This window comes from Schistocerca piceifrons, chromosome X (genome assembly GCF_021461385.2).
Source record: "Schistocerca piceifrons isolate TAMUIC-IGC-003096 chromosome X, iqSchPice1.1, whole genome shotgun sequence".
Lineage (NCBI taxonomy): Eukaryota > Metazoa > Arthropoda > Insecta > Orthoptera > Acrididae > Schistocerca > Schistocerca piceifrons.
In genome coordinates, this window is record NC_060149.1 from 14,740,903 (window position 1) to 14,757,497 (window position 16,595).

The 16,595-nt window shown below is 41.8% G+C and overlaps 1 protein-coding gene across 1 annotated transcript in view; it reads right to left on the bottom strand.

Annotated features, from left to right (window-relative positions):
• Positions 1 to 16,215, bottom strand: part of LOC124721707 (ceramide kinase) — a 279,703-nt gene extending 263,488 nt beyond the window's left edge. Inside the window, exon 1 of the mRNA XM_047246793.1 lies at positions 16,017 to 16,215. Within this exon, the coding sequence (XP_047102749.1) occupies positions 16,017 to 16,143 (127 nt within the window). The 5' untranslated portion in view covers positions 16,144 to 16,215. The remainder of the gene's footprint in view (positions 1 to 16,016) is intronic.
• Between the last annotated feature and the right edge of the window lie 380 nt (positions 16,216 to 16,595).

Sequence of the window (16,595 nt, forward strand, 5' to 3'; positions counted from 1 at the left end):
GATGATGATGATGATGATGATGATGATCGGTTTGTGGGGCGCTCAACTGCGCGGCCATCAGCGCCCGACGGTGTGAGGAGACGGAGCTGTGCAGTACTGGCAAATTTGCGTGTCATGTCGATAACTTGCTACGGTAGAAATGACGCGTGGAAGAAACAATGTTTCGTGAAAGCGCATTATAGCTCTTCACTGCTGGTCACTAACCACCAATCACAGTACAATGGAGCAGTACTCTTGTAATAACACAGCGCCACCCACTGTGAGGTTGCACACGCTGGCAGTTGTTTCAATGACGACGGCTTCCGATATCTACCAATAAATGCAGGTTCAGAGGCAGGGGGCAAAATTGCAGCTGCCAGACAGAAAAAGGTGAATTATTCTTTCCGTTTTTCAATTGTTCTACTTCAGCACAATTCTCATTAAATTCAAAGGAAGCTTGAACATCAGTTGAATGACTTCTGTTTCCTGCATTCCCCTTGGACGCTGTAAAGATATCATACTGTTCACCTGACTGGCCATAAATGGAAGTTATATACAACGGTGCACTTGAGGAGATAAATTTATACGAACTGACACATTAGTAAATAGTAATTATTCCACAGTCACATACTAGATTTGTCTTCCACTGGTGCAGCTTAAGTATCAGGCGGCTGGATTTTTCGATTTGTTTATCATTGTACAATGAGAAGCAAACAGATTGCCCGGCCGGAACAGAGCATTGCGCATGCCCAAGCTCAGAAGTGTCAGTGTTCACAACTCTAGCCGTCTGTGTAGCTTCAGCCAGGTGTTCACATCGTCAAATAGAAGCAATATAATAGTTAGGATACAATTTATGTCGAGATTACTTGCCATTTGACTCATCGTATAATCTCTTTGGAAAATCATTGTTCGAGCACACAGAAATATAACAACTGCACATCGGTAGAATTACTACAACGACGAGCGTTTCACATCCGTTTCCATGACTGAGTGGATCGGCTGACGGTTTGCGAACGTTTTAAAGAACGAACGTTCGAACCTAAGTGGAGTCAATTGTCTAAGACCTGCGCAGGTAATTCGTTACAAACTGTGCAGTTGTACGCTTTTCTAGGTTCCACATTCTTTCAAAAGATTTAATTTTATAATAGTCTAATCTTTAAACAAACAGACAAATGGTCACAGTAAAAATACTGAAAATGGATGTGTTTATATGTAATTATTTAGACCGCCACCTGGCGTTTCTACAGTTTTCAGCTAAGAGGAACTTATCAGCAGATTTATATATTTTTCTAAGTCCTTACGCACGGTTTACACGAGCGAGTGGCTGTGCCTTCCAGTATATGTTGTTTCCAGTTCAAAATTCGTTCTTCAACTACGGTAAGCCTATCCGACCGTTACGCTAGAAAGAAAAGATCGGTAGCTCCTTGGTAGCGAGTCAGCTTGCTCTAGTGGTAACTGTAGTATGTGTGGGGTCGAATCTCACCGCAGCCTTCTTTTATCGAATAGCAAATGTTTCGTGCTTTATTTATTTTTTCTTATTGAATTATTTTTTAATTTTTGATATTCTCTTCAGTAAATAATTATGGTTTGTGAATTTGACGTCTCAACAACCTTCCTTGCAGGGCGATTTTCATCTAACCTCACATAAAAATACAAATAATATAGTAACAAGTAGAATCGTATTTTGAAATTAATATTGTTGGCCCAATAACTATGTACGCCGTTTACAGAAAAATGATAGGTAGTTATAGCTTCACTATTTTGTCGACATGGGACTGGCATCAAGAACCGTTTGGATCCTTCGAGATTTGACAACTCTGTGGAAAAAGTCCTTATCCATGGCAATTCTCTCCCGGAGGAGAGTCTGTCCAATGGCCAATTGTCCCGCAGAGTCTTCGTGCTGAGCCCATAGGTGCTCTGTGGGATTGAGATCTGATGACTTTGGAGGCCACGGAAGGCACTGAATAATATTCTCCCTCCTTTGACACCAGCTCTGAATCCTAGAGCTAATGTGTGATGGATGACTACAGTGTTGGTAAGTGAGACGTCTAGAATGAAATTTTCACTCTACAGCGGAGTGTGCGCTGATATGAAACTTCCTGGCAGATTAAAACTGTGTGCTGGATCGAGACTCGAACTCGGGACCTTTGCCTTTCGCGGGCAAGTGCTCTGCCAACTGAGCTACCCAAGCACGACTCACGCCCCGTCCTCACAGCTTCACTTCACTTCATTCTAGAAACATCCCCCAGGCTATGGCTAAGCCATGTCTCCGCAATGTCCGTTCTTTCAGGAGTGCTAGTTCTGCAAAACTAGGGAATAGCGCTGGAAAGAACCAATCGTTTTTATAATCTTACTAACCCGTTTTCAGCTGTTTATTAGTACCAGTTATAATGGCTTATTAAACAAATAAAAAGCGCTGAAAGAAACCGAGGAAAAATTCAGTTTGCTCTATCAATGGTCACCGTGCGATGTGGCGCAGTAGTTAGCACACTGGACTCGCATTCGGGAGGACGACGGTTCAATCCCGTCTCCGGGCATCCTGATTTAGGTTTTCCGTGATTTCCCTAAATCGTTTCAGGCAAATGCCGGGATGGTTCCTTTGAAAGGGCACGGCCGATTTCCTTCCCAATCCTTCCCTAACCCGAGCTTGCGCTCCGTCTCTAATGACCTCGTTGTCGACGGGACGTTAAACACTAACCACCACCACCTATCAATGGTCCTAAAAATTGTCGTTTCTTAAACTAGAAATGGTACAACATTAGTGAACTAATAGCGTTGTCGCCATATGGCGTCTGTGTCACTTAGACGCGCCCGCCAGCCTTTTATTCGTTAGTAGAACAGCCAATTTAAAAGTGAACTGCTATGTGCAACCTTATGTTGATGGAGGTGTAACTATAATACTGCTGACTTGGAAACAATGACCTCTATTAGGAGCCGGTGACTGATGAATGTTGCTTTCTTTGGACATGTTCTAAAACCCAGTATGATACAAAGTTATTTATTTTACAGTAGCAGTTTGATATTTTCCAACTGAGTACCGTGGAAGATCCAAACCAGTGAGAGACTTGGGCCCCCGTGGCGCTAGGACACCACGGATTTTGCTCCCTACCCCTCTCCTCGGGCAGAAAAACGCGGCGGGGGACTTTAATAACATATAACGATGCCGTCCCGATGAACTTCGTTCCCAAATAAGAATTATGTTGTCAAGTACCCGTGGCAGACTTATACGACCTGTAGCCATAATCAAGAAAACTGAATTACCAGATTCGCCGATGTACATTCCTTTTACTAGCCAGGGTGCCTGGCCTATCAGAGGAAAGTTCTTGGATGTGAATAACAAGGAACTTCCACGTGGTAAATTTTACACTAACTGTACACGGAATCCGACATAGCCTACTGAGATCAGATGAATCTCACAGTTGAAAAAGCAATGAAAGTACGCCTGTAAGTGGTAAGTGTCATTCGAATTCGAGAGAGAGAGAGAGAGAGAGAGAGAGAGAGAGAGAGAGCGCATTGACGGCCTACCATAGCAGATCTACAAATTCTGTTCTAGAATCAGGTATAATGGTGACTAGGATTCCTCTGCACTAACTAATGCAATACATGTTCCTGCGTTCAGCAACCGACACCGTACAGATAGTATGCGCCTTGAATATGGACCGGATGCACCAAAGTCGAAAATCGCTGCACGTTTAAACAAATACTTCTATGTGACTCGTCCCTTACTGACTGCCTCGTTCACGGAGAGCAAGACCTGTCAACACGACCGAGACCAAGGAGCTGCTGCAGCATATGTTCGGGGGTCCATTCCGCTGCCATCACAACCGATCAATGTGTTTCTCTGCTGGAGTAAAAAGTAAACCGTGTCCCTGTAAGGGTTCTGGTAATTCTTACCACTGAAATTGTCCTCAATACTTAAACAACGACATCTTGGTACGTAACAACTTCCCACATGATAATGCCGGACAAAATCATATTCCACTGCCATACTTGGATTCTACCGACACTTGCAAATACAGTTAATTTGAGTTCTGGTCCGACATGTGGTTTTAATCTGCCGGGAAGTTTCATAATTAATTTTGTTTACACTGCTGAAAATATGAAATTTGACTTCATCACAACAAGCTTAACTCTGTTCCTAATATGCGTCCTCTTCCAGCCTGGTCAATTACTTTTCAGTAAACTGCAGACGACGAACAGGTGATCTTCATTCTACCTGTCAATGAGACTAAAAAGATACGGCCTCAGTTTGATAGCTCTGGGCATTTGTTTTAATGATGCCCAGGGAATGGGGGATTTATCAGCACAGCAGAGAGAGACTGTGTGCTCATTTGAATTAAAGTGGTGACGAAGGTAACACGTCCTGTTGCAGCAGCTGCTTGTCTACCGTATCAAGTTTTTCGGCAAACGAGAGTAAGCAGGCGCGTACGTTATTTTGTTGCATGTGTAATGCTCTTAATTCTGGTATATTCCGAGATATTGAATGAAGTAAGACTTTTTTTAATGAACGATATACTTTAATAGCATTCGAAACTTCTTGAAAAGACGAGTACAGTGATACATCGCTTGTTAATGGTGACGTTGAAACTTTTCGCAAAAATGTCCGACGATTATGCTAAAGTTGAAAAGTAGGCTGCCCGAATAGGTTATTGCGGGGTAAAGTATGCCAGGTGGGGCGCTCATACCAGGATCCGTCGTTACATGCAGCAAGAAGATAGGACGACAAAACGTATCTCCTCTTGGTCGTACTTTATGCGACATACGTACAGGGTCTCCTACGATCGTTGTAAATGGAACTATATATTAACTTTGTGGGCTTTCAGAATTAAATGATGTGATGGTGTGGTGGCCCTCAACTGCGTACCCTCTGACTCAAAGTTGACATATTAAAAGTTTTGGCTGGTTTCGTTGTCTAGGGATTGGGATACGTAGTTGCCGCATTACAAGTCAAATACTGCTGAGTCTACAGTATACAATATGAATGTACACATGAATCGAATGGTCGAAGGTTTCTATCACTCGGCAATTGCGAATTTTGAATGTTATATAGAAATTTATAAATGAAAGATTGCAATTAAATAAGTTCTGCGGGTACTATTTTAACGACTTTAAATGATGGGTACGATAGCAGAAGTACCTTTAATAATGCCCTTTATTACTGTAATACACTTATTGGTGTCGATGGTCCAGCAATTAAATAAAATGTAAGTTGAATAACAGGGAAACAATAGACTCCTACTTCACGTAATTAGTAATGAACAACAGCATAGCTCGCAAGATATTCACATCTAAACGCATACAACGTCTTCACTGCAGAAGCCACAGAAATCACACAAGTGTACAAGTCGGCACTACGAAATATCCTTGTAAGTCTTTCCCGCGACCGTGCGTCCGTCACGCCATACTGTCCAGGACTCTCTCGTACTGTCCAGCTCCTCCCCCACTTCTGTAGTAGCTTGCTGTAGTAACGAGTGCTGTGATTGGCTTCTGCCATGTCTTCAAGCCAACACACACAAACATAATGAAACATTCGAAATACTGGATTTACATTTAAATAACTTGAAATTAAATAAATATTCCTACGGCTGGACCATAAACACGCTCTAACACACATTATTAAATACATAAGCCGGCCGGTGTGGCCGAGCGGTTCCAGGCGCTTCAGTCTGAAACCGCGCGAGCGCTACGGTCGCAGGTTCGAATCCTGCTTCGGGCGTGTATGTGTGTGATGTCATTAGGTTAGTTAGGTTTAAATAGTTCTAAGTTCCAGGGGACTGATGACCTCAGAAGTCAAGTCCCAAAGTGCTCAGAGCCATTTGAACCATTTTTAAATACACAAACAAATTAAATAAACATGTATCAAAGGAATAGCAACAAAAGGTAGGCCAGTAGCCTAATGTCTCTGTGCTTTCTAAAACACACAGTAAATATTTAACCAATTTCTTCACGAGTAGTATATATCGGATATAAACAAAGACATAGACGAGTAAATATATTTATAAGCATGCTGCTAGCGTTTTTTCGTGCAACTGTAGAGTACTTACGGCCTCACGCGATTATTAGAAATCAGCCACTTAGACCTCCAATAACTCATGTACTATTCAAGTTACATGCGTGTAATTCACACCGATTTAGATTTACACTAATAGCTTTTTAAAGACACGTGATCGACAAAATCGGATGAACCGTTTAGATTTTGGAAATTCGTTGCTGGGTGTTACTTGTATAATTTATCGTCAGATACTAAACTTTAAACTACTAAAGATACTGAAAATCTGATTACACCATCAGAATCGTCATGCAAATAATGATAGTGTACATGTTTATTTTTGAGGTATCATGATGCATCTGGCTACTATTAATTTCTATACGAACTGTGAAATGTCTGCCATGATGGTTTCACGAAGTCCACCATCTTTGGCACTCTCAGCATACAAGTCTCTTTCATCGACACAACGTCACCAAGGAATTCCCAGTCACATGGTCGGCCTGGACCCCGGCTAACGTTCGACACCAACTCCGAACTTAGAATATTTTCAGGGCGCCACAACTCGCCCGTTACCTCACAACTTTCAGCGCAGCACAAGATGATTAGAGGAAACCATTTCAAATGTCTGTACATACAGGGGTTGGACAAAAATGTGGAAACACCAACAGAAATGGATGTTTGAACATAATGCACATGTTAGCCAAGCCAGCATGTTGCACTACGTAGTTGACCATGAAAGGCACCTGTGCAATGTCTACAAGAAGCTGCAAGAGTCAGTCATGATCAGAACAGAGAACATGTCGTTGTGAGTGCATTATGTCGGCTCTAAATGAGATCGAACGTGGGAAAATTGTTGGTGCTCGTATGGTGGGTGCTACCTCAATCAAGATAGCAGAAGTGTTTGATGTTTCAAGAGGCATCGGATCGAAGATTTATATCACACACAGGGAAAGTGTGGGAAAAAAATCATCAGCTAAGTCACAACGCAGACGAAGGTGTGTGTGGAGTGATCGTGACAGACGGCCAATGAAGAAGATTGTGACGAAAAATAAGGGGACAACAGCTGCAAGTCACAGCAGAACTGGATGCCGCACTCGCGAACTCTGTCAGCTCCAGCATACCACAAATGGGGTCCACAAACAGGTAACTGCAGGTTGAAGTGGAGTTCCAAAACCACTGTTTAGTGATGTAAACGCCCGCGGAGCCGAAGCTATAAAACGTGGACTATGGAGCAATGGAAAAATTTCATTTGGTCAGACGAATCATGTTTCAACTTCTTGCCGACTTTACGTCCCACGAGTGAAACAGGGAGGAGGGGTGGGAGGAGGGGAGGGAGGGAGGGAGGGAGGGCGGGGGGCTCTCGGTAATAATTTTGGCTGCCACATCATGATATTTCATTCGCCCCACGATTACTGTCCAATGTCGCATTATTACCGAGGACCATGGAACCATTTTGGCTGATCACGTCCTTCCCATGGTACAACGTTTGTTCCCCTATAGAGATCCTGTGTTCCAGACGACAGGGCCCCTGTTCACATAGCTCGCATCGTCGATGAATTGTCGCATTTCCCCTGACCACACAAGTCATCAGATGTCAATATTATTGAGCCCTTATGGTCCACTTTGGAGGGGAGCGTGTGTGATCGATGTTCACCGTCTTTACCAGCACTTGTCATTTCTGCAGGGCATAACATCCCCTTCACAGACACACAGGACCTGTATATACTCATTCTGAAGTGACCGCAAGCTGTTTTATGCCAACGTTTTTCCTACGCCGTACATGGTAATGTGTTGCGTTTTTGGTGTTTCCATATTTTTGTCCGACCCCTGTACACATGATTAAGTAAAAAGCTCTTTTAGAATCGATTACACAATAGAAAGGCTTGTTACACCGTTAGAGCTTGGAATAATAGCCTCACTTGGCGGTGTTTACTTCGCAATACCTGATTCTGTTCGCTTTACCTTTAAAGTTTTGAATATTTTTCGGATACTTCAACTAGAAGTTTCAATACCCACATTAACAAGTGTTATATCACTGAACTCGAGCGTGCAAGAGCTTTTGGATGTCGTTATAAAGTATATAAAAAAACGTACCTGTTTCAGTATCTTAGGTGATACACGTGTTAAAAGTATTACCCATAGAATAAAATTAAGAAACTCTCTGCGTACTATAATTTGCCCACAATCTCGATTGCAAGTTCTAGCTGATTCGCATAGTACAATCGCATTGAAGTGTTGTTTAAAGGAGCGGCAGACCTCGATTATGGTCCTTCTGATCCAAACTCAAGACGCTTACAGCGCTGTACTGAACAGTTTCGGTTGTTGAGTACAGGCGTATGTACCACACGGTGGTCGAAACGTTTGCGGTCGAGTATACCTCATTCTTCGACAGTGGGAATTCTGAAGTCAACGAGTGCGTGCGGAAGGTTACGGAGACTATTCACTACGCGTTCCGACTGGTCCCAGGTGCGGTCAGTCGCGTTCATGTCAGCATAGGCATGCAACCATCGCCGAAATGTTGATTGCAGTTCTGGACAATCAATTGGAAGATACTGATCTGATACTGCAGAGTCCTTAAATTACTGTCGATAGCAACGAGAGGTGTCCGACATCCGTACATTACACTGACCCAATTCCTTACTGAACCTATGAGACTGCTTTTCTGAGACATATATTGATACCTGGCCGCCTCCACACTCTTCTATGACATCAAGGGTCAGACAAAGCCTGCACTCATTGGTGAAGAGAAACCGACTCCACTGGACCACCTGCTTCGTGCACCAGGGTGCAGCAGAGAGGGTGGGAAGTACTGTTATTCATAACAAACTTCTATAGGTCAAACTGATCGTGCGGAGACAGTACTGTACTGTGTCCACACAGCCCTCCCAGTTGCCTCATAAACGGCAGCGCAATGTTCTGATGCATTCTTCTCAGCTTTGTGATTGTCTGCAGAGTAATTTTACAGCCGGCACCGTACTCCACAAATAAGAACCGCGAAGACACACGTCAAGAAAAAATAGGATTCGTACGGATGGACATACATATCTGATCGAAAATATCTAGACACCTATTAGCAGACATTTATATGGAATGCGTCCACCCTTCGCCTTTATCACGGCTTGAACTCTGCTGAGAACACTTTCAGTGATGTGTCAATGTCTGTGGAGGGATGGCACCCCATCCTACCTCAAGAGCCGAAACGAGAAATTATAGTTATGTTAAACGCTGAGGTCTGGGGCGAAGTCGACGTTCTAACTAATCCCAAAGATGTTCCACTGAGGTTAGGTCAGGACTCTGGGTAAGCCAGTCCATTTCAGGAATGTTATTCTTTACAACAATTGCCTGGTAGATGCTGCTTTATGACAGGATACAGTGACATGCTAATACGAACGATCGTCGTCTGCAAACTGTTCCTCTACTGTGGCAGACCAAAATGGTGTAAAATGTGTTCATAACCTTCCGTATTAAGACTTCCTTAAACGCAGTATGGGGACCATACCCCCAACCACGAAAAACAGTCCCAGATCTTAACACCAACTACTCCGTACTTCATTGTTTGCACGAGACATGATGGCAGATAATGTGCTCCAGGCATTCGCCAAACCCAGCCCCTTCCCATCGGACTGACACAGGGTATAGCGTGATTCATTACTCAAAATCACTCTTTTCCGGTCATCCACTGCCCAGTGCCATCGCTATTTACACCACCTCAACCGTCGCTTAGTATTGCCTACAGAACTGTATGGCTTATGACGACAGTCACTATACATCAGTACATGAAGTTTTTCTGGTCTTAGTTGAGCTGTGATTGTTCCCTCGCGGTTCCACTTCACAATCACATCAACAGTCGACTTGGACGTCTTTAGAAGAGTTGAAACGTCCCTGTTGGATTTGTTACTCGGGTGCTATCTGATGATTAATTCATGTTTGAGGTCACTGAACTCTTCTGACCGACCCATTCTAACGTTACTACTTCTATACTGCTAACACAATACTCCTCGCCTTCTTTTATACTGGCGGGTCCGCCTCTCGTGACAGCTAGTGGCCAATTCCGAATCCTTTAATCAGACAATGTAGACAGCTCTTGTTCTTCCCTGGCTCCATTTGTGAGTCGGACATGAACGGGAATGACTGCTTTTAACTGTGGTACGTGGTATTCTTCGCCATGCATCGTATGGTGGCTTGCAGAGCAGAGAAGTAGATATCTTGATATAGACTCAAGTTCCACTGTTTTTCTTATTAATTGTTTTCTGAGCAGATTAGAATACCAATATACGTGAACGCCAACTTCTCCTCAATAGCCAGGTTTGTGGCCAGTGTATGGTCATATTGGCTCTACTTCAAACGTCATAGGACAACTGGGCGTCGAGGGAAATATGCTCGTCATATTATCAGGGAAGTCGCGGATCATCCCAGTGAAGAATCCTTCGGAAATCAACCTTTTCCGAGAGATGGTATTCAGTTCCAGGTATGTTCTATAGCGTGGAACTCTAGTAAAATCAAGCTGTCGTAGGTGTCGAACGGCTCCAAAAATACCCAGCACTGTTCTTGTGGGATCGTTTTAGGCAATGTATTATGATGCATAGTGCTCGGCGATCTTAAGACGTGCTAATACCAATATCTGTGAGCTCGTATTCAACAAAGATACAGATTCACACTGCCCCTCACGCGAAATCGGTGACGAAAAACTTAATAATGTGGTAAGGAAAAGCAGAATTATTTTCTCTTGCAATCCTTTCGCAAAGGAAGCTAATGTTAGTCGTGCCGATTACACTCTATCGTGCACTAATCAGCGAGGAAATACTGTATATGGTTCTTCGAATATAACCATTGGCATCACCGTTTCAAACCAGGGAATCACGTTCTAACTTAAAAAGGATAACATTGAAAATGGCTCGTAAAATAAGAGGAACGAAATCAGTAACATAACACAGTTAAAACACAATATGGTACATATCAGGTAGTGTCAATAGAGTGCCACAGAGAGGACCTAAGGTACAAAGACAAGGAAGTCTGAATCTGCCGGTAGAATGCAAGACTCGATGCAATTCTGACGCACTACTATGATGTAGAACATTCTCAACTATATCCAGTCTTTTATCCCTTAATTTGAATTTTTTTCTATGGTAGTTTTCAACGAAATTTGCAAATATATAGCTAGGTCCCAAGCTCTGTGAAAACTACGGTGTACTGCAAGGAAAACATAACCAAAAAAGGATCTATTGAGGAAAGCCAAATGTCTACAATCAGAAATACTTCGTTACATGAAAAAGACACGAGCATCTTATGCAAGAGGTCTGTATTCGACTGGAGGTGGAGAATCGAAAAATTTTGAAAGGTCTGGAGCACGAATGTACAAGGTGACGTTTGGATATAAAGATCAAAGCAGAAGTTTAATGACAGTGTGGAACAAACTGCAGGTATGACAGAGAAAAGAAGATTGAGATTTTCTCATCGCATCATGAGGATGGACCACATTGTGTTGACCAAGAAGATATGGAACGCGACATAATAGAGAACAATTGGATAAAAGAAATGAACGAGAACTGGAAATAATTTGGAATAAGGGGAAAAAAATAATGCACGAGAATTGCAGGATTCGTCAAGCTGTAGAAAACAGCGGAAGACCATAGGTAGACTGATTCCAGGTTCAAAATTAAGTTCACATAGTGACAAAAACATCGTAAAATTAGATATAAAATTACATTTAGTTAAATCAGGAAGTAATGCCAACAATTTCATAATCACGCTACTGCTTGGATCCTTAGTATAAAAGTAACTCTTGCAAACAATAAGAACTCACGGTCTGCCACCGTTCTCAGACGGCCGACCAAATTAGTGTATGAAAACAAAAGCATTAAAAACAGCATTCTTACTTCAGAGAACGCGGCATTGCTCCATCTGATTTGGAGAGTTCAAGCTCACTCACACACGGTGAAAGGGAGAAGAGCTTTGAACATCGGACCGTGGAAAACGATTCAACGAATTTTCAGACAGAAAATGATAAAACGTTGCCTGAGAACATATACACCACAAAAAAATATCACATGAACAGGAGTCACAACAGGAAAACGTAAATCCAGAAGATGATGCTCGGTATTACTCGGCGTCAGTGACACTACAGCCATGTCGGTGGGAAGCTTAAACTGGAATTAGGCCTATCCCTTCCCATTTTAGTCCATAACGTTGTCTCTTTTGCATCCCGTTTGGCCCACAGATAATGTGGATAACTCCTTAAGGACGCTACGTGGAAAGAGTAGCACAAAGGCTCCTGATTCTATCTGCATTTACCCTAAAACTCTGGCAAGATCGTATGTAGAGCAATGGGCTCGTCGGTAAAACACAAGAGAAGTGATCTAGCTACGTTGACACAGTTCGCCACCAATTCTTTTTCAAGTACCAGCAAATGTTCCATACTAGCGTCATTGCCGTCAACACGGTACGTGCAACAAATTCGGTCCTATCTTTCATCGAAACTGGCCCATATATGTGCAAGTTTTTCTACTAGACGCTTCACAAGAGTGAAGATCCTTGCTTAAGAGGCTCGACAGTACGGAAGTACCTCAGAATCAGGAAGTGGCCGCTACGAAATGTCGCAGTAGTCTACGCAGACAACTTTTCAGTTCGGTCACTCTTCTGCCTGTGCAGCGCTCTAATGCGTGCAAATTTCTTTTGTCCCATAATATCACTTCCAATTTTCTCTTTTCCTCCAGTTTATTGATCGCCGACTTCTTCGGGGTTTAAACTCATCTGCATTACAGCACTCCTCCGCTAAGCCGAAAGGCATAATTTTATCACAGAAGCAGCATAACAGGGAGCAGAAAAGACTGAATTTTTGGTTAACTGAATTCACAAGTGGTCGTGGCCTGTCTCATTTAAAAACGTACATAGTTCACGTACTGGAAATAGGCATAAACTCTGGTAAACAGTTGACCTAGTTCTAGAAATGTATCTATCATAAAAGAAGAATCTGAAGAGATTCTACTAACAATTTGTGATCAAGTACTTGCCGAATACATGGGGGCCAAAATGGCCAACAGTGTAAGGAAAGTTGGTATCATAAAAATGGAAAAATCACACTCGTTCAGTAAAATAGTAGAAACGGTCGATTTCAGTTCACTATTAGAAGAAATGTAAAGTGCAATTTGTTTCGAAATATTAATTGCTAGTGCGACTCATACTTGAATATTGGTGATGTATATGGGCTGAATGGAGATTAATCCTTTGTGATATCAAAGCATCTCGGTATGTATGTCAACAGGTCCCCTAGTTCACAGAGAAGCGTAAAAAAACTGGTCGACATTAGAAGAGAGATACAAATTATCTAATGGTAATCTTATTACATAAATTAAAGAACTTCATTTTTGGCGAGAAACCCAAGAATCTGTTATATCCCGTTTTATTACGTATAGTCAAATATTTCATTACATGCATCTCAGGGAATTATAAGCATTCTGTCTCGAGCTCAATCGGTGAGAGTGGCGGGGAAAAAAAAAATCGAAAGTATTATTTTCTCACGCATTTTGCAATGCGTAATCGAGTATTCCCTCGCTGATTTGTGCACAGTAGTGTTTGCTCAGCACGACTAACATTAGCTCCCTTTACTACATCCTTTGCGAAAGGAGTGCAAGAGAAAAGAATTCTGCTCTTCCTTAGCACATTATTGTTTGCCCTCGCCGATCTCGCGCGACGGGCAGTGCGAATCTGTATCTTTGTTGACTACAAGCTCACAAATATTGATATTAGCACGTCTTAAAATCGCCGAGCACTATGCATCATAACACATTGCCTAAAACGATCCCACAAGAACAGTGCTGTGTTTTTTAAGCCGTTTTACTAGAGTTCCACGCTAGAGAACGTATCTGGAACTGAATACCATCTCCAGGAAGAGGTTGATTTCCACAGAAATTTTCAAATCAGACGGTATCTGTTTCTACTGTTTGATATGTGTCACAGTAACTTTTCACAACATTAATTGCGAGTTACCAATATTGAATGTGATGGGTTCTAACGAAGACTGATATGCACTGCAGTTTCCTTGTCTGTTCTTTCACGTATTCATGTTTCCATTCATTTGTGTGTTAGACATAAAAGCTGGAAAAGTCTTTTCATTAATGTTCTCCTGTTAACTGATCATTTGATAACGCTATCGACAGGCCTCCTAAAGAAACAAAAACACAAAATATTCCACAAAATGCGTGGATTTGGAAGACAAGTACTACTGCAGCTCCTTCTGCTGCTGGGCAAGGAATTCGTCGTCGTTCTGAATGTAAACTAGTACAGGATCTGGTGTTTAACACTACCGTTCCCTCTCTTGGTCTGACAGGTTACCTTAGCATTTATGAGTATACCTTAATCCATTTACATTAGGTTCACGAGGTAACGTGAAAGTAACTGTATCCGAACTCTGCAGATGTAACGTTATTAAAAGGTATTTAAACTACAAATATTTTTTCCAATACTGCCGTATTGTGCCATGTATAAGCCTATCCTAAAAGACATTACATCCGAAATTAATTTCCTGGACTATGTCTCTTGTAATACGCTTTCACCCTAAGCGTTACCAGTTACCACCCCCCCCCCCCTACACCGCAGCTGGTCAGCAAACATGGTTTCAATGAATTATTTAATAATTATAAATTTGTTTGAGTAACAATCACTCCAAGAGTATCATTCATAATTACTCGACTGAATGCTTTCAGCGGTACACACGCAGAGGTTAATGCTAAATAGTGTACTGTAAAAAAGCGCATTCCGTCCTCGGGTTCCGCATCTGTCATTCAAGACGAGTGACCGCACTGGAATGAATTCTACATGCAAAACAGTCTAAACTCATCTTAGTTTGGATACATGTGACAGGGTGCACCGCGTCTCTGCAGTCGCAGCCGCTGCATATGTCTAAATTACCTTCATCTGGCTTTTCATTTGAATAACATTACAGTTGTAAATTTGGCACCGTACCAAAGCAAAACTATATTAAATATCTGTCTTCATCCTCTTCAGCATTCCTGTAATGATTCCTCTTTGAAAGGAGACAATCAGCCTTGTTGACAAAGAACATTGTTGCAACATAACGCGCAAGCAATACTGTACTAATTTCCAACATCATAAGTATAAATATATATTTTAGTGAAAGGAAGTATTCGTTGGAATGCAGTATTACTTTTGGTGGCGTTGGTTGTGAGGAAACATTCTCCGCATTTTGTCGTACCCAACTGGTCTTATTTTGTAACTGGTGAATAACATATTGCAACACCAATAAACGTTGACGACGTACTACCACAGAAACACATTTGGGAGATCCCAATGTTCCTACTCTCGCACCCTGAAGGAAAGAAGAAAAAAATAATGTTGCAACAATTAGCACTAAAATCATTGTTCAGATGAGAAATAATTCGTTTCTGTTCTACAATCTAAAAACAGGGTCGTTGCATAAAAACTGGCAGGTAATTTTTCTCACCGTTAAAAAGAACGTACAAGCTAGTATTTTAATTATAATGCTAGACAAAAACAGTAGCATGTGTTCTAGGATACGGAGCCGAGGGACGGCACGGTGATTTGATTTTGAAACGTGACGTTCTGTTATCAACATGCATTGTTTCTTTTCATCTCGAAATATAACATGTTTTGAATTCAGTTATATGACAAGTTAGCTGAAACTTGTCGAATGAAAAGGGATACGCCTTTTACGTACGATATAGCTTCCAAAGTATTATGTATACATCAGATTATCACTTTCACAGACACTGTCATTGGCTACACAAAGGTTTTACGTAAAGTCTTCACTATGCAGCGCTTTAGTTTGTCTCAAAAATCATGAATTAATTAACATTTACATTTTACATTCAAGAATTCAAAGCTGGTACGGACATCTCGTCGCCAAACAGCCACGTTACTGAACATACAATCGACATACCGAAAATCTTGGGACAGTTTGCGAAATTTCAACTATGTGATTCAAGAGAATGCAAAGCACAACAGCAACCTTTGTATTTTATAACAGATTCAACAGTGTATGTAATGCTGCGGCACGTATTTGTTAACTTACTGTATGGAGATCCTTCTGTTTCCCATGTCAGTGTCCCTCGGTGAAAGTAGACTCTACATTTCTTCTTCTTTATGAGAAATGTATTCAATAACACCGGGTCACACACTTCGCCCGCCAAATCTGACATCTTACCGTAATGTACTGATCAATGAATGCGACTACATCCCCAAAAATGTGACAAGGATCACCCACCGCTTGTTTTGCTTAGCGTTGCTCCTTAACGCCATCTGTCGGCACGCTACTAAAGCTACAACAGGCGTGGCAACTTTAAGATAATTGAAATCAAAATGAGAATCGCCAGGTTGTTTAGCCAACTGCAATACAAGCAATAATACATATATAAATTTTTGTTTTCAGCTGCCTGCTAATCGTAACTACTCAGAATCCAACACTTTACAGTAAACAACACCGGTACACCATGTGTCATAGCAACGAAATAGACAACGGACTGAAAGGGCACAGAACTCCAACAAGGCGCGCATTGGAATTTTTTATTCTCTTTACAAGTCTTTCTTGAACAATATTGTTGCCCAGATACTATTTGTCTCTTCGACGAAGTTGTTACGATATATTTAAACA